The sequence below is a fragment of the Cercospora beticola genome, chromosome 9 (genome assembly GCF_033473495.1).
Source record: "Cercospora beticola chromosome 9, complete sequence".
Lineage (NCBI taxonomy): Eukaryota > Fungi > Ascomycota > Dothideomycetes > Mycosphaerellales > Mycosphaerellaceae > Cercospora > Cercospora beticola.
The window spans coordinates 1,012,813-1,040,385 of NC_088943.1; the positions used below are offsets into that span (position 1 = coordinate 1,012,813).

General features: G+C 53.2%; 11 protein-coding genes across 11 annotated transcripts; 5 read left to right on the plus strand and 6 right to left on the minus strand.

Annotated features, from left to right (window-relative positions):
* Positions 1-415: 415 nt before the first annotated feature.
* On the minus strand, positions 416-1,510 carry RHO25_012631 (uncharacterized protein; the record flags this gene model as incomplete). Its single annotated transcript, XM_023603930.2, has 1 exon — positions 416-1,510. One exon carries the CDS (start codon positions 1,508-1,510, stop codon positions 416-418), a length of 1,095 nt encoding a protein of 364 aa, XP_023450526.1.
* Positions 1,511-2,345: 835 nt separating this feature from the next.
* RHO25_012632 (uncharacterized protein) lies at positions 2,346-3,245 on the plus strand (the record flags this gene model as incomplete). The annotated part of the gene is made up of 2 exons (XM_023603931.2): positions 2,346-2,367; positions 2,422-3,245. 2 exons carry the CDS (start codon positions 2,346-2,348, stop codon positions 3,243-3,245), a joined length of 846 nt encoding a protein of 281 aa, XP_023450525.1.
* Positions 3,246-3,490: 245 nt separating this feature from the next.
* Positions 3,491-5,434, plus strand: RHO25_012633 (uncharacterized protein; the record flags this gene model as incomplete). The annotated part of the gene is made up of 1 exon (XM_023603932.1): positions 3,491-5,434. One exon carries the CDS (start codon positions 3,491-3,493, stop codon positions 5,432-5,434), a length of 1,944 nt encoding a protein of 647 aa, XP_023450520.1.
* Positions 5,435-7,758: 2,324 nt separating this feature from the next.
* Positions 7,759-13,375, plus strand: RHO25_012634 (uncharacterized protein; the record flags this gene model as incomplete). Its single annotated transcript, XM_065603571.1, has 9 exons — positions 7,759-8,130; positions 8,248-9,098; positions 9,144-9,178; positions 9,232-9,318; positions 9,364-10,301; positions 10,533-11,708; positions 11,750-11,828; positions 12,001-13,214; positions 13,268-13,375. 9 exons carry the CDS (start codon positions 7,759-7,761, stop codon positions 13,373-13,375), a joined length of 4,860 nt encoding a protein of 1,619 aa, XP_065459643.1.
* A 731-nt stretch (positions 13,376-14,106) lies between these two features.
* Positions 14,107-14,851, minus strand: RHO25_012635 (uncharacterized protein; the record flags this gene model as incomplete). Its single annotated transcript, XM_023603935.2, has 2 exons — positions 14,107-14,417; positions 14,488-14,851. 2 exons carry the CDS (start codon positions 14,849-14,851, stop codon positions 14,107-14,109), a joined length of 675 nt encoding a protein of 224 aa, XP_023450213.1.
* A 2,357-nt stretch (positions 14,852-17,208) lies between these two features.
* RHO25_012636 (uncharacterized protein) lies at positions 17,209-17,884 on the plus strand (the record flags this gene model as incomplete). The annotated part of the gene is made up of 2 exons (XM_023603936.1): positions 17,209-17,374; positions 17,424-17,884. 2 exons carry the CDS (start codon positions 17,209-17,211, stop codon positions 17,882-17,884), a joined length of 627 nt encoding a protein of 208 aa, XP_023449944.1.
* A 716-nt stretch (positions 17,885-18,600) lies between these two features.
* HIS1 (ATP phosphoribosyltransferase (ATP-PRTase) (ATP-PRT)) lies at positions 18,601-19,611 on the minus strand (the record flags this gene model as incomplete). Its single annotated transcript, XM_023603937.2, has 1 exon — positions 18,601-19,611. One exon carries the CDS (start codon positions 19,609-19,611, stop codon positions 18,601-18,603), a length of 1,011 nt encoding a protein of 336 aa, XP_023449946.2.
* A 641-nt stretch (positions 19,612-20,252) lies between these two features.
* RPS28 (40S ribosomal protein eS28) lies at positions 20,253-20,651 on the plus strand (the record flags this gene model as incomplete). Its single annotated transcript, XM_023603938.2, has 4 exons — positions 20,253-20,266; positions 20,331-20,377; positions 20,446-20,529; positions 20,590-20,651. 4 exons carry the CDS (start codon positions 20,253-20,255, stop codon positions 20,649-20,651), a joined length of 207 nt encoding a protein of 68 aa, XP_023450163.1.
* Positions 20,652-22,018: 1,367 nt separating this feature from the next.
* RHO25_012639 (uncharacterized protein) lies at positions 22,019-22,357 on the minus strand (the record flags this gene model as incomplete). Its single annotated transcript, XM_023603939.2, has 1 exon — positions 22,019-22,357. One exon carries the CDS (start codon positions 22,355-22,357, stop codon positions 22,019-22,021), a length of 339 nt encoding a protein of 112 aa, XP_023450211.1.
* A 576-nt stretch (positions 22,358-22,933) lies between these two features.
* On the minus strand, positions 22,934-23,272 carry RHO25_012640 (uncharacterized protein; the record flags this gene model as incomplete). Its single annotated transcript, XM_023603940.1, has 2 exons — positions 22,934-23,157; positions 23,233-23,272. The coding sequence occupies 2 exons, from the start codon at positions 23,270-23,272 to the stop codon at positions 22,934-22,936; spliced, it is 264 nt and encodes an 87-aa protein (XP_023450160.1).
* Positions 23,273-24,065: 793 nt separating this feature from the next.
* On the minus strand, positions 24,066-25,413 carry RHO25_012641 (uncharacterized protein; the record flags this gene model as incomplete). Its single annotated transcript, XM_065603572.1, has 8 exons — positions 24,066-24,413; positions 24,471-24,558; positions 24,631-24,905; positions 25,008-25,019; positions 25,077-25,096; positions 25,153-25,199; positions 25,258-25,265; positions 25,402-25,413. 8 exons carry the CDS (start codon positions 25,411-25,413, stop codon positions 24,066-24,068), a joined length of 810 nt encoding a protein of 269 aa, XP_065459644.1.
* Positions 25,414-27,573: the final 2,160 nt, after the last annotated feature.

The window sequence follows — 27,573 nt, forward strand, 5'->3', positions numbered from 1 at the left end:
CGGGAGGATGTGGCATACATTACGCTCGGCACAAGCCCGCTCTTTCTGGCGATGAGTGACCAATGGCCAGAATGGTCGACATGAGGGAGCAGAACGCGTGAAGCGCGAGAGGAAATGCTATCGGAAGGAAGACGCTGCACGTCATGTACAATAACACGGAGCTCAGCTTCATCACATACACCTTGTACATTGAACCCATGTGTGCTGCCAGCCTACCTGACAGAGCAACCTTTCCACGTGAAGGTACGCAGGCCACTGAACGCTCGGTGCACATCTTCCCATCTACTCTGCCTTCGAGTTGAAGAGAATACGGATCTCAATTTTTGACGATCGCTGCAGCCAAGGCAACGGCAGTCGATGGAACGCTATGGGCAACAGAGGCATGTGCTGGCTCAAATTTCGTTGCTCTACCCCATCAAGTCTTTGCCAACTTATGCTTCGCAGATGATTGCCTCGCGAGATACTTCTTGTAGTCGTCGCACCAAAGTCGCACGCCTTCCGATATCCCAACATCTGGCTTATAGCCCAGAATCTCGATCGCCTTCGAATTATCGGAGTATTGCGTCCTCACTCCATCCTTGACGCTGCCAGTATCAAGCGTGACTGCTCCACCCGTGAAGAACGTGATGATTTCCAGAAACAATGCCACAGTCCACGCCAGCCACAAGGGTATGAAAATCCGAAAACGCGGCACATGGCCGAATTGTGCCCAGATAGCTAAGAAGAAATCCCAGAAATATACTGGTTCCTGGTTCGAGATGAAGAATGCATGTCCCGCAGCTGTCTCTGTCGTGAGTAGGTTTTCAATCGCGAGGATGTGCGCTTTTACTGCGTTGTCGATGTACACGAAGTCATAAAGATTGTGCCCGTCACCAACGACGAAGTAGGTCTCCCCTTTTGCGATGAGATCGTGCATGATACTGATCACAGCAAGGTCTTCGGGCCCGATAATGGTGCAGGGTCGCAACGCGCAAGCTTTCAAACCCTTGGCTGCTTGTTCTGAGGAGAGCACATACTGCTCAGCCAATGCTTTGGATTTGCCATAGTGCAGAGTTGCCAGACCGAGTGGTATGCTCTCGTTCATGTTGTGATAATCGTGGTCGAGGTCATCGATAACCGTAGTACAACTGCTGGTGTAGACAAATTTGCGACAACCGCTTTCCAACGTCGCATTGAGCACGTTTATTGTACCCTGATAATTAATGGCCCTAACTTTCTCCCATTGCTTGCTGTTCGTGCTATATCGGAGATCTCGGGCTGGAACTATGCCGGCGGAATGCATGACAATGTCCGGATGGTAGTCTTGAAAAGCGTCTCGGACACTGTCCGTGGATGTGATGTCGACATACTTCCACTCAGCGATACGTTTTAGAATGTCGTCCTCCGGAGGGTGTAGATCCATAACGGTGATTCGCCATTGCGGATGTTTCTTAAGTAGAGTCCGCACGACATTTCGACCTAGAAAGCCAGTACCGCCGGTAACCAGACACTTTACGACGCCGTTGGTCATCTTCTTGAGTCTCTGCAGGCATGATGTGAGGTGATGTCGCAGAAGTCAATGATGACAGGAGGAGCAGGGCCCATGGCTTGGCGTTTGGATGGACTCGTTTCACTGAGTCGCACTTTCTCCATCATCATCAACGTGTTCGGATCAAGTCAAGGTCAAGATGCTCCCAGGCACATCGTCTGTTCATCAGTCCTTGCTCAAGCCAGATCTTCGCCAAAGCTGCCAGCACCAGCAGTACACGGTACCGGTCGGGGCAGCCTCCGTGAGCCCCTAGTCCCTGCGCAGCCATGGTGCTACGTTACGATGCGGGTGTTCGAGCTCATTCTCACGAACAACCTTCTTTCTGAAGCTCACGCAGCATGATGCTCACTGAACTTCCATTGCAAGCTTGAATGACCCTATGGTACAATTTGAGAATCGGCACAAATCAGGAGCACAACGTTATGGCACTTTATGCCCGATGTCGGACCGTTTGACACCGACCAGCACACATCTTTTGCTCCCTGTTACGCCTTTCCTAACTCGTTGCCTCGAGCAGCAGGTTGACGCATACTGGCGAACGAAGACCTCAAAACGTGGCAGCGAGAGCTTAGGTCTGCGATCGCCATCTTCGACTGATCCTGATGTCGAAAGATAACGTCAAGCTTGCGTAATTGGGATTTATTTAGTCTGCTAGTTTGCATGTGTCCATATCGCTGATCACAGTGACCAGCTGGACAAGCTCGCAGGACGTGAGCCGAAAGTGCCTTGGGCAAATGCAGATTTGTTGTCTCACCAGACGCCAGCTTCGTGTTTCAAAGCGCGCATACTATTCTCAGACATCTGACGTGAGGGCAAGATGATAGTTAACGAGCACACAGGTAAGCTTTGATGACCATTGCTTGACCGATAACTGCAACTGAAAACATGTGCAGCCCTCGCTACAGGCTCAATACTTCTGGTACCTTACAGTGAGAACCATGTCCCGACTTACCACGAATGGATGCAAGACCCAGAGCTCCAAGAGGCCACGGCTTCGGAACCCCTGAGCATGGAAGAGGAGTATGCTATGCAGCGCTCATGGCGCAACGATCGCGACAAGTTAACGTTCATCGTCTGTAAACCTCTGGAATCAAGCTCATCGCCCACTGAGGCAGCGCGTATCACAGTTGCCAGGGCAAAGGTTGACGATGCAGAAGATCGCATGATTGGCGACATTAACCTGTTTCTCTTTCCACCTGACTCCGAAGAAATGGAGGAAGACGTCGCAGCCTTGGGCGGGAGCATAGTTGGCGAGGTGGAACTTATGGTTGCTCGCAAAGAGTTTCAGCAAAAAGGCTATGGGAGAGCGGCATTGCTCACGTTCTTGGATTACATTTTGACGAACTGGAGTCTGATCGCTCGAGAATACGCTCAAAGCCCTGCCAGCTCTTCGACACAGGACACGAGACTTGACAAAGCCGAGACGGAAGCAGCAAGTGTCCCAAGCGATGCAGGCCGCCTCGCAGTGACCCCACAATTGGCTTTTCTGAGGGTCAAGATCAATCAGACAAATGTAGGCAGCATTAGGTTGTTTGAGAGCGTCGGGTTTGTCCGCACTGTCGACGAGCCCAACTATTTTGGCGAGTTGGAGCTACGTTGGCTACCAGATGTCATGATACTGAGGAGACAGAAGGGCTGGGAAAAGGCCAATGAGTTGATCTATCGCGAGCTGGACGATGAGGGATTCCGAAAGGAGCTGAGTAAGAGAGATTGTTGAAGCATGTGAGACATTATTACGATCGATCTCGATGGAACAGGATCGTGAAGATGGCTTGAGGGGAATAGCCTTGGCAGACGCGAAAAACGCGTCGTCGGCTGAATGTCGGAAGTGGATTCACGCGTCGCGCGGCAAGTAACTGCGACCCACCATTCCATTGCTGTTTCTCCAGTACCACACCTTCCATACATCTCTGCACTCGCGACTTCCCAGCTTCAAAATCTTGATACAGAGAAGCTGCAAGCATGCCGTCCACCATCCTCGGCAAGCGCACTCGAAGTGCTGCAACAATAGCAGCAGCAGGTGCGACGACATCAGCAAAACCGCGGGAAGGCACATTGGCTAATGGCGCGGATGCAGACAGCACAACCGCAGCGACACGAACACAGCGACGGCTAGCCGTCAATGGACCAAACGAGGAGGATGCGAATATCTTCGCGCCTAAGCGACAGCATGTCAGCGATAGCGAAGACGAGATGGACCTGGACGCGTTGGAGCCGCCCACGAAGAGGACGCGTCGGGCTGCGAGAGTCGTACCTGCGAAGGATACAGATCGTGTAATGCGCTCTCCTGCCACGGTCAGCGCGCACTTCCGGGTTGGCAAGAGTGTGTATCAAGATGGCAAGGCCGATCAAGACAAGGAAAACACACCGCAGACACCGAGACATCGCGACGCGCTCTCGAAGAAGGTGCCTATCACACCGCGACACAGGGTGCTTGCAAGCAAAGCGACTCCACAATCAGCAAGAACACCAGTCACGCCTTCGCGCGCATCCATCTACAACCAGGCGCGCCAGCTCTTTGCACGATGCTCTAATCCTGGCAAGCTTGTGGGACGCGACAATGAGCGCCAAGAGCTGTCGAACTTCGTGTCGACCGCGCTCACGTCCAAATCCACAGGATGTCTATATGTATCTGGTCCTCCGGGAACGGGCAAGAGCGCGCTTCTGAACGAGATTATCGAGGAACAGACCAAAGACAGCGGCGTGCCGGTTTCAGTGATAAACTGCATGAGCGTACGAAGCACCAGAGATCTCAGCCAGAAACTGTCCGAAGATCTCAGCCTGCGGGAGGATGGAGGCTTCGAATACCTCAAATCGGTTTTCGTGCGCGGAAAGGCAAAGGACAAGAAGAAGTATTTGGTGGTGCTGGACGAGGTGGACATCTTGGTGGATCTGGATCTCGAGCTGCTCTACAGCCTTTTCGAATGGTCGATGCAACCAACATCACGCCTCATTCTGATCGGAATTGCGAATGCGCTGGATTTGACTGACCGCTTCCTTCCTCGACTGAAGGCACGAAACCTCAAGCCGGAGCTTCTGCCATTCATGCCTTACACCGCAGTGCAGATCGCTGAAGTCATCACCTCGAAACTCAAGAGTCTGGCCTCGTTAGAGTCTACGGTCGTACCGTTCCTGCATCCAGCTGCAATCCAATTCTGCGCGAAAAAGGTCGCGGCTCAGACTGGCGATCTACGAAAGGCCTTCGATATTTGCAAACGTGCAATCGATTTGATCGATATTGAAACCCGCGACAAAGCTGCGGCACTCGAGCTCAGCCCATCGAAAACACCGCTCATGGACAACATCAATCTCTCTTCTCCGGTTGTGTCGCCGTCCAAGAAAGCTACAATGGGGTACACAGTCGAAACAGCACCAAAGGCCACGATTGCACACATGGCGAAAGTCACAGCGCAGGCGTTCTCGAATGGCGCTACTCAGCGTCTCAGCACGCTGAACCTACAGCAAAAGGCTGTCCTCTGCGCCCTTGCGGCACTGGAGAGAAAGAAGAGGGAGACACAAGTCGATCGCACCATGTTCGCGACCCCATCGAAATCGAACACTTCTGCACCAAGCATCAAGCAATTGTACGATGCATACTCGACTCTTTGCAAGCGCGAGAATCTGTTCCATGCACTCTCTTCTGTCGAGTTCCGCGACGTCGTTGCTGGGCTGGAGACTTTGTCATTGGTGAGCGCGGTGGATGGAGGAAAGAGCGGGAGCTTCGCGGTCCCAATCACTCCTTCCAGGACTCCCGGCCGACCAAAGAAGAATGGATTCTCTGGTCCTGCATTGACAGAAGAGAGACGAGTTGCGAGTACTGTTGGCCTCAAAGAGCTCAACGCGGCTCTTGATGGCCCTGCAGCAGATCTGTTGAAGGAGATGCTTGTTGGCGATGCATTGGCATGAATGCTTTTGGCGAGCTCCCAGACATGAGGAGACATGTGAAGGCGTGATTTGAGAGCGTGTTCTGTCGTTTTGGAAATGTTTGAGAGACTGCGTGGCAATTTAGGAGGACATGCATGTGTTTAGCGTGGCGTTGTGGGACTTTTACTGCATAGCGGGCAAAGGGCATGGCACAGGGCATATCATGACTTGAGCGACTTTCAGCTAACTGTACAGATGCATGCATGAATGAAATGAAGATGTCGAGCACCACTGTTTCTCAATACTCATTTCTGCAAGATTATACACAGTCATCAAAGCCTGCATCATGTGCGACTCTTCGACAATTCGGAAACCCGTGTCGTCCACAGCGTATCGATGCTCATCGACAGTTTACCTACGAGCAGCTGGAAGCTCGATTCGATATCAGCGTCATTCTGGTTTTCTCACCAACGAGCTTCTGGTGTCCGAATCACAAGCATCTTCGCGATCTTTGAAGTGCTGGTCCTCGCATGGAGCACGACTTCACACTGGGAGAAAGATGATGTAACGATTCCCCCACGTTTGGTTGGCCAGCGCACGATCGTAAGTGTGGCGTGGACAACTGGTTGTTCTTATCTTTGGCCAGTAAAGTTGAGTTGTCTGCCTGCTTCTGAAAAGTGGTGAAGGGGTTTATGCTGACTCGTGTTGTAGTGTGAACTCGCTATCTGCGAAATTTCGATATCGTCTGCTGTCGATTGGTATGGATCGGCCACGTTCAAGCTGCTTGTGACGATGTGTGACTTGCTGACCCAGCGCAGTGTGGTCAACTGCCCGATCTTGTCTTCGAACAAGAAAATGCCAAAGGGAAGAGTCTCGAGGTAAGGCTGGTCTAAAGTGGGTGGCGGAACATTAGTATTCGTACCTGTCTTTGCATTATCGACATGTTGGCACATCAAGGCAATAATTGGGACCGGTGCAGTAAGTAATGCAATGTATGGGCGAGATTAGGATTCACCAGATCACTTCCTCCCGTTGGGATCCTCACTTTTCTTTTCTTTCATTTCCTTATCTGTCCATGCTGCTGCAAGTCTGGGCCATGATAGGGCCGACTGAGGTCGAGACAAGGTTATACACATCCGACTCGTGCTGGAAGGAGACGATGCTTGCATGCTCAACAGCGAATAACGTCTGCCTCGCGACATTTCGACAGCACTTGGCTGCGGATATGCGTCAACGCCAATGCTCGTCCGGACTCAATTTCATGATGTTCCTGCTTGGCGGCCACGTCGAACCCACGGAACGTTTCATCTATGCTTGTGATGGTCACAGAATCGGGAGATGTGGCTGGCTTGACTCCAGTGGCGCAGCTATGCTGGAAAGACGCCCCCAAACCTGCTCGTCGATGAGACGAGATCTGCCCCAATCTGATACACCCGGCTCTCGGCGGTCGTCGAACCTCATAGCGAGAGTGGTGGCATGCCCCCATGTAACGCGACCAGGCGCGGACTGAGTGCGTGGGAGCTGAGGAGGAGCTCCTGACCGGCCGTGACACGATGATCGAGCACCAAGGCGTCTCGAGGAACGCGTCGCCCTTGGCCCCCTCACGCACGCTGTTTGGAGCACAGCATAGCGGGAGCAGTTGATGAGCAGCGTGCGTGGGTGCACCGCCTGCGTACCTGCATGCGTGCTGCGGCGGTCAAGCGGAAGAGGCTTCCGCAGTGTGCTCGCATGACTGCTCCTGCTGCGAAAAGCACCGGCTTGCTCGACCACTTCCGGGCACGACTTGGCGGCGAGGGCGGTCGAGTGCGGTCAGGCTCGGGCCAAGGTGCGCACGATCAAAAGCAAGTCGTGCGCGAGTGAGGAGGTGTCTCCAAGGTAACCACGCCTGGAAAATGCCCCCTCGTCCCTGTTGTCGGCGTTGACGTGGCCTCTGCTCCAGGCCGTCTGCTGCCAGAGCTCTCCAGCGTGGGCACAATACAAATTTCGCCGTCCCACTCTGAGCGTGCCGCCGACTCCAGCCACCGTCCGCCCTTAGACAATCGATTCGCGTTCGCAGATCTGGTCTGGCGTCTGAGGAAAACAGCCGCCGGGATTAACAGCCAGCCTTATCGTGAGACCCGAGGACCTGTCACCGTATTCGGTCATCCGTGCGCGCATTCCCCACCGTCAGAGCTCGCCGAGCTCCCAGAGCGTCGAGAGCCATTCTTTTGACCAGCGGGCCAACTTTTCTTCTGCACTCCTCTCGCAAGAGTCACGAGCTGAAGAAGCTCGTCTCCCGCCTTACTCAACTCATTTTGCACTCAGGGTAGCAACGACAGCAGCAAGAACGGTCTCAATCGCGAGATCGAGCTAGCTACTCGCCCACCATGTCTGACTCTAACGCCCGCGATGAGTCTGCCATTGAGGACGGAGACTACGGCACTCAGGATCCTCATGGCGAGACACACCACCAAAAGAACACCGTTCACCAACGGCTGCGGGCGAACTCTTCTATTATGCAACTGAACAAAATTCTGGTCGCCAACAGAGGAGAAATCCCCATTCGTATCTTCCGTACCGCACACGAGCTGTCTCTGCAGACAGTCGCAGTCTACAGTCATGAGGACCGCCTCTCGATGCACAGACAGAAGGCCGACGAGGCATATGTCATTGGAAAGCGTGGAGAATACACACCCGTGGGAGCCTATCTGGCTGGCGACGCAATCATCAAGATTGCGAAGGAACATGGCGTCAACATGGTAAGTTTCATGCGAACTGGACACGGCTGTGGATATCGATATGATCTTAGTGGTGTGCGGACAAAGCATTGTTCTGTGTCTAGTGTCTCATTTGGCAGTGTCTGACTTGCTACCTAGATTCATCCCGGTTACGGTTTCCTCAGTGAGAACTACGAATTCGCAAAGGCCGTTGAAGCTGCAGGCATTATTTGGGTTGGTCCTGAACCAAAGACCATCAACGACCTCGGAGACAAGGTCTCTGCACGAACCCTCGCGGCGAAAGCTGATGTCCCGACTGTACCCGGTACCGAGGGACCTGTGGCCAAGTTCGAGGCCGCGAAGGAGTTCACCGACGAGTATGGCTTCCCAATCATCATCAAGGCGGCTTTCGGTGGTGGTGGCCGTGGTATGCGTGTTGTTTGGAAGCAAGAAGATCTGAAGGACTCTTTTGAACGTGCTACCTCGGAAGCTAAATCCGCCTTCGGCAACGGCACAGTCTTCATCGAGAGGTTCCTGTACCGACCAAAGCACATTGAGGTACAGCTCCTGGGCGACAACTACGGAAATGTCGTACACCTTTACGAGCGTGACTGCTCTGTCCAGCGACGTCACCAAAAGGTCGTCGAATTGGCACCTGCTAAGGATCTGCCACAAGAGACCCGCGATGCCATCCTGAATGATGCAGTCAGACTCGCCAAATCGGCAAACTACCGCAACGCAGGTACTGCTGAGTTCTTGGTTGATCAAGAGAACCGTCACTACTTCATTGAAATCAACCCGCGTATCCAAGTCGAGCACACCATTACCGAGGAAATCACGGGCATCGATATCGTTGCTGCACAAATCCAAATCGCCGCAGGAGCATCACTCGCACAGCTTGGCCTTACTCAGGACAGAATCTCAACACGAGGCTTTGCTATTCAGTGTCGTATCACCACTGAGGATCCATCTGAGGGCTTCAAGCCGGACACTGGAAAGATCGAAGTCTAGTAAGTTTCATACCACCAAACACGTTTTAGAAAGAGTACTGACAGCCTTAAATCCGTTCGGCTGGTGGCAACGGCGTACGGTAAGTGCCTCAATTACTGCTCCTGAGTGCCATGAGCTGATTTGGGTGTCTAGACTTGATGGTGGAAACGGGTTTTCGGGAGCTGTCATCACTCCATACTATGACTCTATGTTGGTCAAGTGCTCTTGCCACGGCTCAACGTAAGTTCAGCACGCTACTTCTCATCTTTTCTCTGCGGAGTCGAGTGGCTCAGAGGCCACCTGCTCGGATAAGCCTAAGATTGTGGCCCCGGAGACTGGCTGAGGCATCCACTGACCAGGATCGCAGGTACGAGATCGCTCGCAGAAAGGTGCTTCGTGCATTGGTCGAATTCCGTATTCGCGGTCTGAAGACGAACATTCCTTTCCTTGCCTCGCTCCTCACGCACCCGACCTTCATCGACGGTACCTGCTGGACGACTTTCATTGACGATACCCCAGAGCTGTTCAACCTCATTGGCAGCCAAAACCGTGCACAAAAGCTCCTGGGCTACCTTGGAGAGGTCATTGTCAACGGCCCTCAAGTCATTGGCCAAATTGGCGAATCAAAATTCAAGGGCGATGCTATCATCCCAACACTGGCAGGCGACGATGGCAAGCCACTAGAGCTCGATGGGCCATGCCAGAAGGGTTGGAGAAACATCATCACAGAACAAGGTCCAGAAGCCTTCGCAAAGGCTGTAAGGCAGAACAAGGGCTGCTTGATCATGGATACCACATGGCGTGACGCCCATCAGTCTCTCCTTGCGACGAGAATGCGAACGGTCGACCTTCTCAACATCGCAAAGGAAACCAGCTATGCTCTGAGCAATGCTTGGGCATTGGAGTGCTGGGGTGGTGCCACTTTCGACGTGGCCATGCGTTTCCTTTACGAGGATCCATGGGACCGCCTGAGGAAGATGCGAAAGGCTGTGCCAAACATTCCTTTCCAGATGCTGCTCCGTGGTGCCAACGGTGTGGCTTACTCTTCCCTGCCAGACAATGCCATCTACCACTTCTGTGAGCAGGCAAAGAAGAACGGCATGGACATTTTCCGTGTCTTCGACGCGCTCAACGACATGAACCAGCTCGAGGTTGGAGTCAAGGCAGTTCTCAAGGCTGGAGGTGTTGCAGAGGGAACCGTGTGCTATAGCGGTGATTTTCTGGTGAGTCCAATCTTTTCATTAACATCGCTTCTGAGTCTTGTGAGTGTGTGCGCTTTAATCTATTCGCTCCCCAAGTGAGCGTGGCCGAGGTGTTACTGCCTTTGCGCGGAGCACCTTCCCCAAGTGAGGTCGACTTGGTGGGCGGGATTGCCTTCGCACGAAGCACCTTCCTGCCCATGTACGCTCCTCCCTCCGGACTTTGGACACGCAACTTCCTACTCTGCGCGCCAGAAGGCAGCAACTGGTTTCCAAGATGCAGTCGACAATCTCGTCGCCAGGCACCTCTGGACAACACTCAAACGCACTGAACATCCCGCCGCCCTCGCCAATACCACTGCCGTCTTTGCCCACATTATCGCCTCTGCAGCCATGGCACCAGCACTCTCACTTCCAGCACTCTCAGACGACCTGGAGACCTCACTCTGGCGATGCTTCTCACTTTCTTCTGACAAAATGATCAATCCTACATTAAAGAGAGTCTTCACTACTCAAGAAGAACTCCTGGGTGCATTCAATGCGGCAAACGTGTCACTCGTTCCTGGTCTAATGGACCAGCTTCAATCCAGCGCTCCACCCACCGTTGCCAGTCTCAAGAAAGGCCCCACGTCGGCCACCAAGTCCTTCGGCTGCTACATTGTTGTGCTTGAAAAACCTGGACAGCGTCCAAAGATCTACGTCGGCACTGGTTTCGAGAGACGATCCGGCGTTACGACCGGATTCGGCCAGTACAGGAGGCTCGAGAACCTGCCCAAGTGGGTGCAGAAAGCTGTCAATGATGGCTACACTATCACATTCAAAGGCCTGCTAGCCTGGTGCAAGATCCCAGCCGCTTCGAAGATCCCAAAGACTCAAGCTGTGTTCTTAGTGATCGAGGCAGTACTCAGTGTTCGCCTCTCAGCTATGCACAACCGCCCCAAACAATACGGCATGCCAAAGCTCTGCGACTGGTCTCATGATGCCTTTGAGTATGACGGCTGCTGCGGACACTCTCCGCTTCGAGAAGGTGTCGCCGGTCTCGTCAACGACTTGCCAGATGAAGAAGTCGATGCCATCGACAAGGAGCGGAAGCTCAAGAACTCTCGGCGAGACAATGAGAAAGCGGGTCCAATGAAGCTGGCCCAATGGGCAAAGACGAGGAGAGAGAAGGCCTTGAAGGCGCGCAAGTTCTACTGTGGCGTCTGTGATCTCAACTTCGGCGCCAGAAACCAGTTACGCAACCACGAAAAGAAGCAAAGTCACATCAACAAGGCAGCTGGTATCGTCAAAGAAGTCAAGGAACCCGCCAAACAACTACTTCATCAGGCAAACAAGGACTCCAAGAGATACTATTGCGTCACCTGCGACTACGCCGCCAAAACCTCAACAAAACTGAAGCTGCACAACTCGACTCAGACGCACCGTGATGCAGTTGGACAGTCGAGCTCTTAACTGACACTTTCTACTCTCAGAACCCGAAGAAGAAGTACAACCTCGAGTACTACATGAACTGTGTCGACAAGATCGTTGAAATGGGTGCTCACATTCTTGGTAAGTCCTTCTCACGCTTGTCATTGCCCCAAAATCGTCTCTCGAACGGATATCTGCGGCGGAATTGTGCCTGGGGCCAGGCTGAGGAGCAGCGGCCTCTCTTTGTCCGTGGAGGGATTGTCATCTTCCAGCAATTGCGTCTCGATCAACACCTGCTGACTGCAAATTACAGGTATCAAAGACATGGCTGGTGTGTTGAAGCCAAAGGCCGCCACTCTGCTCGTTGGCACCATCCGCAAGAAGTATCCAGATCTTCCGATCCACGTCCACACCCACGACTCTGCTGGTACTGGTGTAGCGTCCATGGTTGCCTGCGCCCAGGCTGGCGCCGATGCCGTTGATGCTGCAACTGACAGCATGTCTGGAACCACCTCTCAGCCAAGCATTGGTGCCATCGTTGCTTCTCTCGAAGGCAGCGAATTCGAATCTGGACTGAACCCAGTCCACTTGCGAGCAATCGATTCGTATTGGGCGCAGGTTCGCATGCTGTATTCGCCATTCGAAGCTTGGTTGACTGGGCCGGATCCGGAAGTCTACGAGCACGAAATTCCTGGAGGTCAGCTCACCAACTTGATCTTCCAAGCTGCACAACAAGGTCTTGGCGAGCAGTGGGCACAGACCAAGAAGGCCTACGAGCAAGCCAACGACATCCTCGGCGACATCGTCAAAGTCACACCCACTTCCAAGGTAGTTGGTGATCTTGCACAGTTCATGGTCGCGAACAGCTTGACCTACGATGATGTGCACGAGAAGGCAGAAGAGCTTGACTTCCCATCTTCGGTCCTTGAGTTCTTCGAAGGATTGATGGGTCAGCCTTACGGAGGCTTCCCAGAACCGCTCCGATCCAAGGCTCTCCGTGATCGCAGAAAGATGGACAAGCGACCAGGCCTCTATCTTGATCCGGTCAACTTCGACAAGGTCCGTGAGACACTGAAGGAGAAGTATGGTGGCTGCTCCGAGACCGATGTAGCCAGCTACGTCATGTACCCGAAGGTCTTCGAGGACTACAAGAAGTGGACATCGCAGTTCGGTGACCTCTCAGTCTTGCCAACGAGATACTTCCTCAACAAGCCAGAGATTGGCGAGGAATTCCACGTTGAGCTCGAGAAGGGCAAGGTGCTCATTCTGAAGCTCTTGGCGATTGGACCACTCAGCGACCAGACTGGCCAACGTGAGGTCTTCTTCGAGGTCAACGGCGAGATGAGACAGGTCACTGTTCAAGACAAGCACGCTGCAGTGGAGAACACTAGCCGACCAAAGGCCGACTCTGGCGACAGCAGCCAAGTCGGAGCACCAATGAGCGGTATGGTTGTCGAAATCCGTGTCAAGGATGGCGGAGAGATCAAGAAGGGTGATCCAATTGCCATTTTGTCGGCAATGAAGATGGTAAGCTATCACATGCATTTCTGGACGTGTGGCAATGCTAACAATAATCACAGGAAATGGTCATCTCTTCGCCACACTCTGGCAAGATTGAAGAGCTCAGCGTCAAGGAGGGTGACTCCGTTGATAGCTCTGACCTGATATGCAAGATTGCAAAAGCATAGTCTTGCCTATGTGATTCTAAATGAAGCAACGCATTTGATGATGATACCTTTACTACCATGCGCGCTATGGTCGGCGTTTGGTTCACGATGTATGCACGCAGTCTTTTTCCACAACAATGATCCCAGTCTCAGCCATCACAGTACAATTTCATGATTCATACCATCATGGTCATTTCCCGAGACTGCTGTCGTCGTGATCCCGGTCCTGGCTATAGCAACGGCTACGGCTACTGTACGGCTATTGCGGTTGTTCGTTTAGTGAAGCTTTAAGAGCTTGCCTACCATTTACGTAACCACGACATGGAAATAAGAAACGAATGAAGGTTGTCGCTTTGCGTTCTTCTTTCTGCGGAAATTCCTATAGTCCCGTTTGTCCGATGCCATGCTAACGAGGTACGAAGAGCAAGCATACGCGCTTTGGTGGAGCATGGGTTAGTCGTTGGATTCGGGATGTACTGGCCCGAAAAGGTAATTTACGAAGAGAATGCGGAGTGAGCACGAGATGGGGACGGGTCAGCATGTGTGAGTTGGTTTCTTATTGGAGGAGAGAGGGGTTTGCGCAAGTGTCTCCGAAGGTGGTTGGTGGTCTGGGGTGAGGTGGTTGGAGAGGCTTGTTGGGGTTTGTGGGGTTTCGATTGGGGAAGAGGTGAGACAAGAAGATGAGGTGGAGACAATGTAGGCTTTCCTAGGAAGCTATGAAACCTCGTCCTACTCGACCTATTTCCTTTACTCTAAACCTCCTTTCCCTTTGGAATCTTCTCATAAGCTGCCTTAATTTCTGGCAAAGCAGAGACTTGCTCTATCCATTTCTTCACATTCGGATAAGAGTCCATGCTCAATCCTGCGAAGTTGTGCTGATAGACCCATGGGTAGAAATGGAAATCTACGGCGGAGACTGAGTTACCTGGGAGGATGAAAGGTCCGCCGTGTTTCTTGAGTTGACCATCGAGAACGCCGAAGCAGCGGTATGCTTGTTCTTCGTAACGCTTGAGTGCGTCGTCGTTTTTGGAGGAGTGGTAGTGGCGGAACCAGTTGACTTGGCCTGTACATACCGATGTCAGCATTGGATGCACTTATGGCTTTTCATGGAGATGATGAGAGATAATACGTACCCATCATAGGTCCCAAGGTTGATAGCAAGAAGTATTCCCACTTCTCGAAATCTACGATGTCTTGTTCCGAGGAGGATCTTGGTCCAAGTTTGTTCTGCTTGTCGTACACTCGTCGGATATAGTTCATCACTGCACCGGATTCCCAGCTTGTAACACCAGTGTTGGGATCTTCGAGTGCAGGAACACGGCCATTCTCATTGATCTTGGTGAATTGGGCGCCTTTCACGCCATTCGCAGCATCCCCGAATTGCCAAAGCTTGACTTCGTATGGGATGTTCAATGACTCCAGGACTGCTGCGACCTTGAAAGGATTTGGGCCGGTGCCATGGGCGTGCAGGATGAGGGGTTTGATGCTTGAAGACATTGTGGCTGATGTTTGTTTTGAGATTGTTATTGGTTCTGGAAAGATTCAATGCTGTTTTGTGAGGTGAAGTCTGAATTGAAGCTGAATTGCGTCAGAGGGTCTTTGAATAACGTGGTCTAGAGCTTTCCGTCATCATGGCTACGCGTTTCAGTGTGGCAGGAGAGCTCTTATTAGCCCATGGGAAATGCCCCTCGGCGAGCGTCATTCAGTTTGGCAAACCACGTTGAATTACAAATACGGGGATTCTTCGTAAGTTCTCTGGGCCTCGATCAATGCAGATGCAGATGTGACTGGGCTTTGAGGGCTTGCTGCCCCAACTTTTGGAGTTCTCGATTGTGTTCAGAGTAAGAGCGTGATGGTGACGCCGTGACGACTCTGTGGACGCCAAGAACGATCCGTGTCACATTGAGTTTCAAGAATCCCGGTCATTTGCAAAGCAACAATAACTTCACCTCCCACACACATCTTCATCTACCCTCTCTCCGTGCAGGATTTCGCCTTCCCATGGTATGGGCTCGATAAATTGAGCGTTGAGACAGAATCGCCCGAATCGCGGCGCAGTCCAGCCAGGAAATGGTTCTTTGGTCTCAAAAAACTTCCAAGCCGGATCAGCCCAATTCACAGCTGCATGCAGCTCCGGGCTATGTTGTGTGTCTTCGAAGACGACGCCTTTGCCATGCCGATACTTATCGATCATTGATGGCTGAGACGCGTTTGCTCGTCGTCTCGTTCCCGTCGACACGCGTTGCATGCGCGTGTGTGCAGGCAACGGCGCGTCGAGCCGGTATTGATACCTACGAGGGTGTTCAAGCTGCACGAATAACGCACAACTTGTTCGCGTTCCTACGCATCTCAGAGAAGGCATCGGGCAAGTATCTGTCGTCAGAGCCAGCATCCTTCGAGCAACCTGCATGTCTTCTCACAACGATTGGTTCGGCCTTGTGTAAGGTCACCTCGACGGACCAGAAAGGTATTCTGCAACTGTTGCGCCATCCACTCATCGATACGTATTCCCGTGACTGCGGCTCTTCTCAGCCCAATCGGAGACACAGCAGCATGACAGACCTCACCTCAGGCGGTCCTCAGTGTGGACTAGAATATTGGCGTTTTTCTGACACTGCAACTCTAATGATGTGTCCAACGCGTAATGGATCTGGACAGGCTGACAATTTTTGTAGAATCAGCAGCCACGCAAGGCTGAAGAAGAACAGCTGCCCTATCGTTGAGTTAAGCGCACATACATATGTGCGAGCATGTGTTCCTGGTTGTACGGAAGCAGGTGAAGAGGTGTGGAGCCGTCCACACCCTCCTCGGCTGCAAGGCTGAAGCGAACGACGAAAACCCCGCGTCCCTCCCGCGTGCCGTGGCATGAATGCATGCCCTTCGTGCGCCGTTGATGCAAGAGCAGAATCTAATGGTGTGGTTGAACCCAGCGGAATGAGGATGTGCAGGCGGCCAGATAATAAGCTCAAGTCGCCCTCCGGCACGCTGACTCCTCCGCTCCTCTTCGCTCTATTGGAACCACGACACACCTGTACATTGTCTGAACAGCCCAACTAGACCTACCCAACGACATGACCGAGCCGAACCTTCGCACCATCCGGAGGCCACGTGATCTGGTTGCTGCATCCTCTTTGCAAGCTTGACACCTCTCGCCTCACCATTGACTCAGAGCGACAGCAGCGGCCTCCTGACGCCCCGTCCCGTCCTGGGTAGTACAATCCAAGACTTAGTTGTCCCCGACAACTGCCATCATTCCGCAACAGCTGAGAGATCGGCACAGTGAAGAGCATCAAGCGGTGTAGCAAGCGACGAACGAGGTGTCGTCGGCCGCGCCACTACTGGCCAACTGGCCGAGAAGTTGTTTCATAAGCAGGCTAGGCCACATGTGATTCGAGGGGCTCACGGCAATATGACCTGCCCTTCGTCACTGCAGGCCTCAGGCCGTCACAATGTCTCGCCACCAGAACCTTAGAGCACGGCAATACCGTGATGAGCGCGCACCTGCGGCCCAGAAGACACCCGTGAGTTGCTTCGAGACTATGTGTTCAGAAAGAGCGATGTGATCTCACCTGCCTTGGTCGCCCTCCGCATGAGACACGAGACATGGAACAGGGCAGTGCAAACCCTCTCAGCGGCGGACGAGTGTGAACCGTAAATTGGTCGTACGAACTTCACCTAGGCGTTGTCCCGGTGCCTGTCGACTGGGGGTGGACAACTTGTTTGACAGGGATCCGCTTGAACATAGGGCGGTCTTTATAAGACCAACCTGCTCGTCGAATCTGCACCCACACAGCACCCGCGCAGCTCGTATCGACACCGCCTGTGACGACACGTCGATCGAGGCAGCCAGCACCATGTCGACGACTCCGTCGTACCCAGTGTGTAGACACTATGCTCCCGGAGCACCGAGGGTCTGCCACCTCTGCCGTCCTACCCCTCCACCAGCCTACGACACCTCGCCGTACGCTGCCAGGAAGCAAGCTACCACCGAACGCTACCTTCAGGAAGCTCAGATACAGCGTACGTACGTCTCGCAAAAGCGAAATGATCTTTTTCTAACGCGACTCAGGAGCCCGAGATGTAGAGGCTCTCAACAGGCAGCGCCCTTCTCTTTATGAGACTTGGGGCAACAGCCGATCCGTGGCCGCCAACATCATCGGAGGCGCCGATCCAAGCACATTGCCGTCGAGCTACCCGTATGCGACGACTATAGACGAACAAGACTTCTACACACCGACCGGTGCTGGCTACGTTCCGCAACGTCCTCCGCATAGACCACACCCAGGCGCGCCATACGATTCGCAACGCACCCTACTGTCTGAGCCACAGCAGGGTCAAGTTCAGAGACCCGCAGGCTACGTAAACGGCTTCAGCGAAGCGCACGGCGCAGTAATCCGTCCACCCCAGGCCACACAAGTCGCGCCTCAGCGAACAGAAGGCGTTGGCCGTACAGACAGCGCCGGAACTCCTAATCCCATACCGTCGGCACGTCAGACTCAAGCGAATCGTCGCCGCCCATATCGACAGTAGTGCCGAATACCCAGGCCACCGCATTTCGTAACCAACATCGACAACCCATCCCTCCACACACCACCACACCACTACTACCACGCAACAACTCTCGCTCGAGATCTCTTATGTTCGCGTTATGTTTTCATGAGCGATCCCGCTTTGGCGGAATGACAGGCAAGCGCTTCGGCGGAGACTACCCAATGATGGCGGCGCACAAGCGGACGATCGCAAATGCAACGACATGGCCACGGAAACACAACGTCGCTCTCCCGCCATCGGACATACAGCGACTCAGGCCGAGTCTTCTCCTGTAGTACCGAGCCACATCATGCGGCAGCCAGAGCCAACAGAATTGCCATCACCATATCAACTATCGTTGGAGGGCATTTGTGGGAAGAGCGTTATCTCCTGGCGTGCGAGCGCGTGTGCCGCATACTTGCTCGCTTTCGTCACAGCGTGCTCTGCGTCGGCGCGGCCAGCCATGCAGTGCTGCAACTCACCAGACGGACTACCGGCTACGGAGCTGCGCAGCCCGGACACCCAAGCGACATCAGCATGCTGGATAGCGATGTGAATAGGGAATGGAGGAAAGCTCGTTACACGGACTTGTGTTGACAAGTAAGTGATCGGAACGGAGGAGTTTCATGGCGTTATTGAGGATATACCCGCTCGAACAGGCCGAGCAAAAGTCAGACATTGTCGTCTTTCATTACAACACTCTTTGTAGTACGGATCTATGTAGTCCTAGAATTCTCAAGCTTTGTCACCAAGATGTCAGTGCCGCCAACATTCTGCAAAGCATCCATCACGTTGGCGATGTCCTTCCTCAACACCATCGCCTGCACGGCAACCCAGCCGTCCTCTTCCAAGGTGTTGACAGTAGGCGCTCTCCTGCCAGGTGTGATCTTCCTTGCCTGGTCCAAGTTTTTGCGCTCCACGTTGTACGTGCAAAGCACGTATTTCTGTGCTGTGATGACACCGCGAATTCTGTTGGCGATGATCTCGACGAGCTTCGGGTCTGAAGGCTGTCTTGATCGGATGAGGACTGCGGTAGACTCCACGACTGTTGCAATTGCTTTAAGTCCAGCGGCTCTCATGGTTTCGCCAGACTCTACCAGATCAACGATTCCGTCTGCCACACCCAGAGCGCAAGCGGCTTCCACACTGCCGCCGACGAACTTCACATTCGTCTTCAGCTTGGTCTTCTCGCCATCGCCGTTGGTCTGCGTGCCTTTGTTTTCGAGTTGTCGGAAATATTCCTCAGTAAGACCAGTAAAGCTAGTGACAACATTTCTGCCGACGAGCTGCTCCGGTGTCTCAATATCGCCTTTCTCAGGCACTTGAACTTGAAGTTTGCAACGTCCGAATTCGAGGTCCATAATTTCCTCAATTCCGTGGCTTTCCGTTCCAGGCACGACAGCTTCATGTTCGGCAACAGTGTCTCGTCCAGTGATTCCCAGATCCACTCGGCCTTCTCCGACGAAAGTTGGGATGTCCGCAGCTGGAAGGAAAACCAGAGCCACAGGGTGGTTCTTGACAAGAGCAATATCCAGCCTGTTGTGTCTGTGGAATTGGATATCTGAGCCAGCTAGTAAGTCCAGACATTGTTGATTCAGCCGGCCTTTCTTTGGCACGGCAAATAGCAGTCGATCATTGAGGCTGGCGATTGTATTAGTCAATGTTGGCAGAGAGCGGCTGAACCGCCTCTCCATGTTTTCCCGCGGATTCTCTTGTTGGACGCCCATGATTTTGGAGTATGTGTGTATGTGAGGTGGAAAGAGACGTACTGGTTGACGAGATCCATAGTAAAAGAAAGTTGTAAAAAGTGGGTACAAAGTCGCACACAGATAAGCGCAGTGCTAGCACAACAGGACGAGAGGCGGTCTCGTTGGCGGTCTGGCTGAGGCTATTTGCTGCAAGCTGTCGCGCTGCGTTGTTTCTGCAGGACACCGTTCAATGGGAAGCGGGAGTGAGTCAACGGATCTCGACTTCCACGTGCGCCGATTGTTGGCTGTTCAACTCAGCACACAACGGCTTGACCGTTTGCTGACAGCTGCGACGACGACCGGCAGCGAATAGGATATTCGAAGTGAATTTCGGCGGCACGAAACGTGCATGCAATTGGAGATCGTCAAATAGCCTTTCAAGCTCCAATGGCCATTCAACAAAAATGTTGCAACAGCAACAGCTTCAGTGTCAGCAGGCGGGGTGCCTGAGGCCAGAAAAGCTTACCCGATGAATTTTAGTGCCTCTGCCAAGTCTTCAAATTTACGTCTGGCAAAGCCCACACTAGCACAGTGATACTCCCAGCAGACCGACCATCTCGCAGCACGATCACGCCAAATCACCACCGAATACTTCTCCACCCGATCACACAACTGCAAAGATGGATTCCGCAAAGTCAGTCGCTCTGAGGAGGCGCAAGATGAGGGCATAAGGACACATACTGACGGGTTGCGCGCAGGGTCCCAGTCAAGCTCGTCAAGGTCACCCGTGTCCTCGGCCGTACCGGTATGCGATACTCAAGAGATGGAGCATGAAAGAAAGGAAGAAAGAACGGAAATCTGACAAGAGTGCAGGCTCTCGTGGTGGTGTGACCCAGGTCCGCGTCGAGTTCATGGACGATACCACCCGTAGCATCATCCGCAACGTCAAGGGCCCAGGTAAGGACAACATGTGCAGAATTGCAGAAAGTAGGGACAAAATACTGACTGTCGCGGCAGTCCGTGAGGACGACATCCTCTGCCTCCTCGAATCTGAGCGTGAGGCCCGCAGACTGAGATAAGCGCGGAAAAATGGACGAAAGGGTTGCGAAGTTGGAACGAAGCCTGGAGATGGGGACGATGGCTGTCATGAATTGAGGACACTTTCAGCGGGTAGCGGCAGCACCTGGCGTTATGGCTTTGGCATCGGCATGTATGCAGTGACTGAGTTCACTGAAAGCGAAAGTCTTCAGAAATGCGACGCGAATCGCGCAATTTACACCAGCTTCGGACTCTGAGTCCAAATCAAAAGGAACGATTCCCACGTATCCATGTGCTATTTGGGGTTGGATGGGATCTATGAGACAAGATGCGTGGCAAGTGCAGCAGGACGAAGTGCAGTTGTCTGGGCAGTACTGAGTGACCACCCCACGTCATGGACGCTGAGCATTCTGTGCTCTTGAATCCGCCGGCAGCGCTAGTCCGTATACTTCGCGACTCGTGCTATGCCCTCGTCGTAGCCACGTTCTCGTGCCGAAGGTTCTACAGTGATCCCAGTGTCGGAGTCGTAATATCGCCAGATGCACAGGATCTTCACCGCAATTGAATTGTGCCTTCACGGATCTCAAAGCCCGTACAGTCCGTGCGGCTCAAGCCCGTCTGTGATAAGAGTATAGAAATGTGAAGCAAAAACGCAGGTGACCTTCCAACCACGACGCAAAGAGTTACCAATGAGCTCGGCGGGAAGGCCTAAAGACGCTTCGAAATTTGATCAAGTACGCCAATATGACCAGCCAGTCCACGGAGAATCAGATCTGATGGTTGATTATGCGTTCTAGGTATGAATGTGTGTAAAGAAGAAAGGAAAGCAGAGCTCGAGAATTGAAGCCGACTTTGACGAGGCTGCCGACTGTGCCAAGAAACAGCGGGACGGTGCGTTCCTGCCCTGCAAGCGGCTCTGGCTGCAGCAAGTTCAAATTTCCGAAGTCTCACTGCTGCTCTTCTTCTTTTCTGCAACTCGTCTGCTCTGCCGCTTCGTCTTCTTCACGCAACATTCTCCTCGCTCATGTATATTTTATCAATGCCTCGGCGCCCTTGTATGCGCCTTTCCTGCGATCCACCCTCCGCGCCAGCACGATGATCCGAGTCGACGGACTTCTCAAGCATACCTCGCCCATTCCCCTCACTCCCGGTGACCGATGAAGTCGCTCACAGCAAACGCTCTCCACGAAGCCTCTGTCAATACCTTCAAGATTTTCGGGCTTCACTTCAACACCAGTGCTACCTGCCATTGTGCAGGATTTTAAGGACACCTGTGTGCACAGTTTACTCCGTTGCTCTCAAGCTTCTTCGAGGTCCTCGAAGGCTGCCTCGTGCAGTTTCTAGTGTTTCATGAAGGCTGCCTCGTGCAACGCCAAGTGTCCAGAGACCAGAGATCAATATCCAGAGATCAGAGACCAGGGACCAAATATACATGTCCAGAGTCCAGTATCCAGTGATCACGTTCAGAGTCCAGCGTCCAGGGTTGCAGATGCTTCGCCCACAAGTTTTGTTGAGGAATTTCAAGGCTGCCTCGCGCAGCATCTTCGAGTTCTTTCAAGGCTGCCTCGCGCAGCATCTTGTTCTTCAAGGCTGCCTCGTGCAGCATCTTGTTCTTCAGGGCTGCCTCGCGCAGCGCCTTGTTCTTCAAAGCTGTTATCGGAGTGAAGACTACACCTTCGGGTGTGAGTTTCTTTCCGGTGCGCAGAGAACGACTGACTATCATCCTCCAGCTAGCTGGTGCTTTCATGATGAGATCTTAACATCGCGCAGTCACCTCCGCGTGTCAAAAGACTTTCATGACTCTGCCTTCGAGCAGACACTTCCAAGTTCATGTCCGCGAGCTGCTGAGATTTCGTTGATGTTGCAGCGCTACCGCAAGGCATGCCACTCTATCGACGATATTCTTCGTGACTCTTTCGCTACTGGGGGACATTACTACACACCACGATTTGCCTGCTTTCCGGCTCATACACATAGCCTCCAAGCTACTTCATCTCAATCAGTGGAAGAAGAACTCCATTTACTTGGAGGGGATCTTAGCAGGCCCTCGTCTACTCCACCCTTCTCTGCCTTGTTTTCAAGTGGCGGTTGGAGGACTAATCACTGACGGACATTCACTTTTTCTATTCTTTCATATCTGTCTGGGATGACTTCAAAGTTGTCTTGGGCGATGAGAAGGATCTTGTCAACTTGGTGCATATTGTATGTCTTGAAGCTTGTTTTCTCTCGAAACTTACTTCCCCCTACCCACCAATCTCCCTAACTCCTCCCTGACCTGACGCCATCAAAGATCCGCTGACTTCCGCACACTTCCCACTGAACGTCACTCGCTCGTCCGGAACCTCCGTTCGTGCTCAGCTGAAGCATACTCTACTCGAAGCCTTCCGTTCTGATCCTCAAAGCTCCAACCAATGATCTGTGGTCGCTCTGAAGGCTGATCGACAGCTTTCGCTTCGCCATTGAGTTGCTTGACAGGTACCGCTACGTGGTGACTGTTTGTAGTGATGCGTTCTGGCTTCTTCGTCTTGCCATCGTTGCTCGCAGTGGCTGCTTTACTTCAGTCAGTCATACTGCAACGGAGGTCCATGAGCGGCTGTGAGCGCTGTGTGGGCGTGCACTTACACGAGGCACTGCTCGATGGGAGCGATGATATTGAAGGCATTGTGACCAGGTTGACGAAGGTTCGTGTACGCCGGTCTGCTGGCAATCTTGTTGTCTGCTCTGACAATTAACACGGCGGACTGAGAAACAAGATTCGCTTCCGCAGCTCCAAATGGCTTCGTCGAAGTTTGGTCTCATCCACGTTTTGTCTTATCGCTGACCAAAACGAGAGCTGCGCGAGGTAAGCACGACCAAATTCTGCATCAATAGCTTCCAGATGCGGTGATCGCACCAGCTGCACAGCTCTCATCAGAGATAGAGGACGTCGGAAAGGCACATGAACATTTGTTTAATGTTTTTGGTGTGATATCATCGCTTGCCTAATATGCTAGCTTGGGTAGAGACCGTCAGTAGAGTTGAGTGGAATGCTCATCCTCTGTGGCAACTCGCATGCAACGTCATGCCGATGAGGCCATGATTCAGAGCAAGGAGCGCCGTCGTAAGAAACACATACATCGCCAATAAGAGTCGAAAAACACAGGCACTCATGGGTAAACATCGAGTACCGCCGAGCCGCTCGCAATAAACGCAATATGGGGGGTTTTCAGGGCGTGATCAGGAAAGCAAACTGCATTTGTCTCCGCTTCTCAGATCCATGAGCCGCAGGCATCAAGGTCGATTTCGCTGGTGTCTTGTTGCAATTCTTCTTCTCCGTTCTGATTCATCGCATGCTAGTCTCTTATTCCACCTGATCAAGGAGGTGATGAGAAAGATGCATCCTTCGTCCTCGCTCCCGCACTCCAACGCCAAATGAAGCGCACCTCGCTGATGACTGGTAAAAGACGAAAGCAGACTTAAGCAGCAGGCTTGGCCTCCTCAGTCGGAGGTTCGGCAGCTGGCTCAGGTGCCTTCTCCTCAGCCTTGGTCTCGCCAGCAGCAGCCTCTGGCTCGCCACCATCGGATGAGGTCCAGAGGGTAAGGTTGTCACGCAGAAGTTGCATGATGAGGGTGCTGTCGCGGTAGGACTCCTCGGACAACGAGTCGAGCTCGGCAATGGCGTCGTCGAAGGCCTGCTTGGCGAGGTGGCATGCGCGGTCGGGCGAGTTCAAGATCTCGTAGTAGAAGACCGAGAAGTTCAGAGCAAGACCCAGGCGGATGGGGTGTGTTGGGGTGAGCTCGGTCTGGGCGACATCGGTGGCGTTCTAGGACACGCGTCAGTCGCTGTCGTGCGCAGCCGTGGTTACACAATGGAGTCATACCTTGTAAGCCTCGTGAGCAGCAGTGGCAGCGGTCTTGCGCTTCTCGCCAGAGGCGAACTCGGCGAGGTAGCGGTGGTAATCACCCTTCCTGTTGTCCTGCTGTCAGCCATCGACTTCTCATGATCGAGCATTTGCTACTCCGCTGCTGTGGTATACGCACATCTTGTGATAGAAGACTTTGCTCTCGCCGGTCTCGGCCTTGGGGATGAGGGAATCGTCGAGCACGTCGAGCACATCTTGGCAGACCTTCTCGAGCTCGGTCTCGATCTTCTGGCGGTAGTCGCGGATGATGCCGACGTGCTTGTCTGAGCCCTTGGCCTCCTCCTTCTGCTCGATGCTTGAGATGATTCTCCAGGACGCGCGGCGCGTGCCGACCACGTTCTTGTAGGCCACGGACAGAAGGTTGCGCTCGTCGACTGTAAGCTCACCGCCGAGCTGCGTCAGGTGTCAGTGATCGTTCGTCGTCGTTGCGGGGAGCTGGTCTTTGCAGTCTCTTGTGCAGAAGCTGCATCGATAGCTTATCGAAAAGCTGTGTACCTTTGCGACTTCCTATCAAACCCATCAGTTTCTGTCAATGACTTCTTCATTACGCTTTGTCCGGCATACCTTCATGTACTCGACCATCTCTGCGCACCGTGTTAGCAACTGCCTCCCCGTGACCTCTGGCGGAGGGATGACGTACCATCATAGCGCTCAGCCTGCTCGCACAGTCGTGCGAGGAACGTCTTGCTGCGGGTGGTGTCAGTGAGGGGCTCGGAAGCAGACGCGACATCGTTCAAGACGGTACCTCTCGCGCTGTAGCAGTCACAAGTCAGCAAAGTGTCAATCGCAGGAGTATGGCGTGTTGAGGGAGTTTGTTGAGGCGAGGCGAAGGTCGCGCAATGCCTGCTCCTCCTAATCTGCCTGGGCGGCGGGGAAGGCTCGAACATACCTCAGTGGCCATGTCGGCGGTGTGGTCAGGGATGGGTGGGGTGGGGATCCGGCGGTGGTGGATCGAGTGCAGCGGCGGTGGGGAGGTGGTGGTGAGTGATCCGGTGGTGTTTGTTTGAAGAGCAAGCGCAGGTGCGAAGGGTTGGAAAACAAGCGGGCGGGACTTCCGTGGCTTGAGCTGTGGCGCGTGTGGAGGAGTGCTTTCGCGTTTCACCTGCTCTGACTTGCTCACTTGGCCCAATCGCTGCCCAAAACAACGTCGTTGTCGACGTGGTCGCAAGCTCTATGCCTGCTGCATTCAGCACGAAATTTTGCGCCCTTTCGTATGGTCGGCTCACCATACCCGCGGCAGCGTTGCAGAGAAACGTGGCCACCACAACGACCCTCCCATCGTCTGCCTGAGCGCAATGGGCTGTGCAGGGTAGGGACCAGCTCTGGCCGTTTCTCAAGTCACGCGACATCGACCGTTCGTCACACAACAATTTAGGGGAGCTTCTGCCGGCGTTGGCGTACGTCAACTTCACTGCACTATACAGCCTGTGTCCAAAGGAGAACGACAGCGGGGTTGTTTCAAATGTGGAGCTCATTTGCCGTCCCTTAACTCACTTTGTTAGCCAGGCATCACAAGCAAAGTCAGTACTTCACTCAGAGAATCCAATTCCGACACGGCCTGGGGAAAACACCTCCGTCTGCTCTGTCCACGCGTTCCTCAAAGCATGTCGATGTTTCCAACATCGTGATCTACCTCTGACTTATCATCATTACTCGAGGCGCCAACCAGGACACTCACTGTTAAGCACAAGCCGCCTTGCATGCCGAGAACGTTGCGCGAACTTCAACCGCACCTTCAAGAAGCTCTCCAGTGGTTCCGGGCCAGCGACTCTTGCAATTCACCTACATACGCCGAAGTCCTACTAATAATACAGAGAATCTTCCGCATTGGCTTACCAACGATGAGAGATGCTTTCAAGTACCTAGCGGCACCAAGGAAGGAAAGCTCGACGGTTGGGGGCCAATCCACTGTCGCTCTCCGCAGAACATCGCAGGACATCGTGTGTCGCTACTGTACCCATCTCGCGACGGACGCCATCACGCACTTGGAGAAGCTCGATGACAGTGGCTTTTTGTACGTGAAGCCGACTTAGTGTGTCAACTGTGCAGCAAGGATATCGGCGCTTTGCAGCGAGTGTGGTCTATGCTGAAGCAGAAAAGAATTTTCACAGCTGCGGTGATTCGCCGGTCTTCGAAGCAACACTGCCTCCAGAAGTCACAGCTTTTGATGTTCAAGATAGAAAGGAAGCCATTGCACGTAAATGACTCCTATAGCACCTCCAATTCGCCGAAATTCTGCCGGCCCCTGACGTTGGAAGAAGCCCCTGTGCTTTCTATTATCGGACGAACGAACGGGCACTCATATTTTGAGCTCCCTCTCCAATATGCAAGAGATCGGTGTAGCTCTACACCAACTTATGGTCGGGACCAGGCACTGAAACGACAAGCCTGCAGATTCAAAGTGTTGGGCTTTCCATATTCAATGACTGCCTTAAATTCGCCTGAGTAAGCTCCATTTGTGGAACGCCCAGTGCTATGATCACCATTTCAGACTCTCGTCCGCTCTCTGACCTATGCGAAACTATACAAAATCGATGTTCGTCACCCATGCTTCCCATCAGCCTCCGCGATGGCAAGACTGTTGCGAGCAGTGCGACTGTGGCACTGTCTGTGAAGCACTAACCCAGCCACCAGGTCTCACAAAGTCAGCTACAGTGTGCTGCAAGAACGCAGCTATGGTTTAGAATATCGCGATGGTTATCTTCATCTTGCTTGTAATCAGGGATCGGCAACAAGTGTGCAGAAGCCTTCATCGTCAGCAGTTTGAGCACCAGCCTTCCCGTGAACGTTACGCTTCTCCAGAGCCTTTCGGTAGCCTGAACATGCTCAGGTCCGCCGTCGTCGTCTTGTCCATTGTGCAGTGTCTTGCTTTGAGAAGTGAAGATGCAGGCTGTTGAGAAGTGATATGTCATCCCGCACGTGGCGTTCGGCTGCTCCCAGAGGTCAATGCAGACGCCTGTTTGGCCTGTCCAGCTGGCACCTCGAAAGTCAATAGAGAGCACGACTCCAGACTCCTTTACCCGCCAACACCCACCATCACCACTAATAACGCCGTCACGAC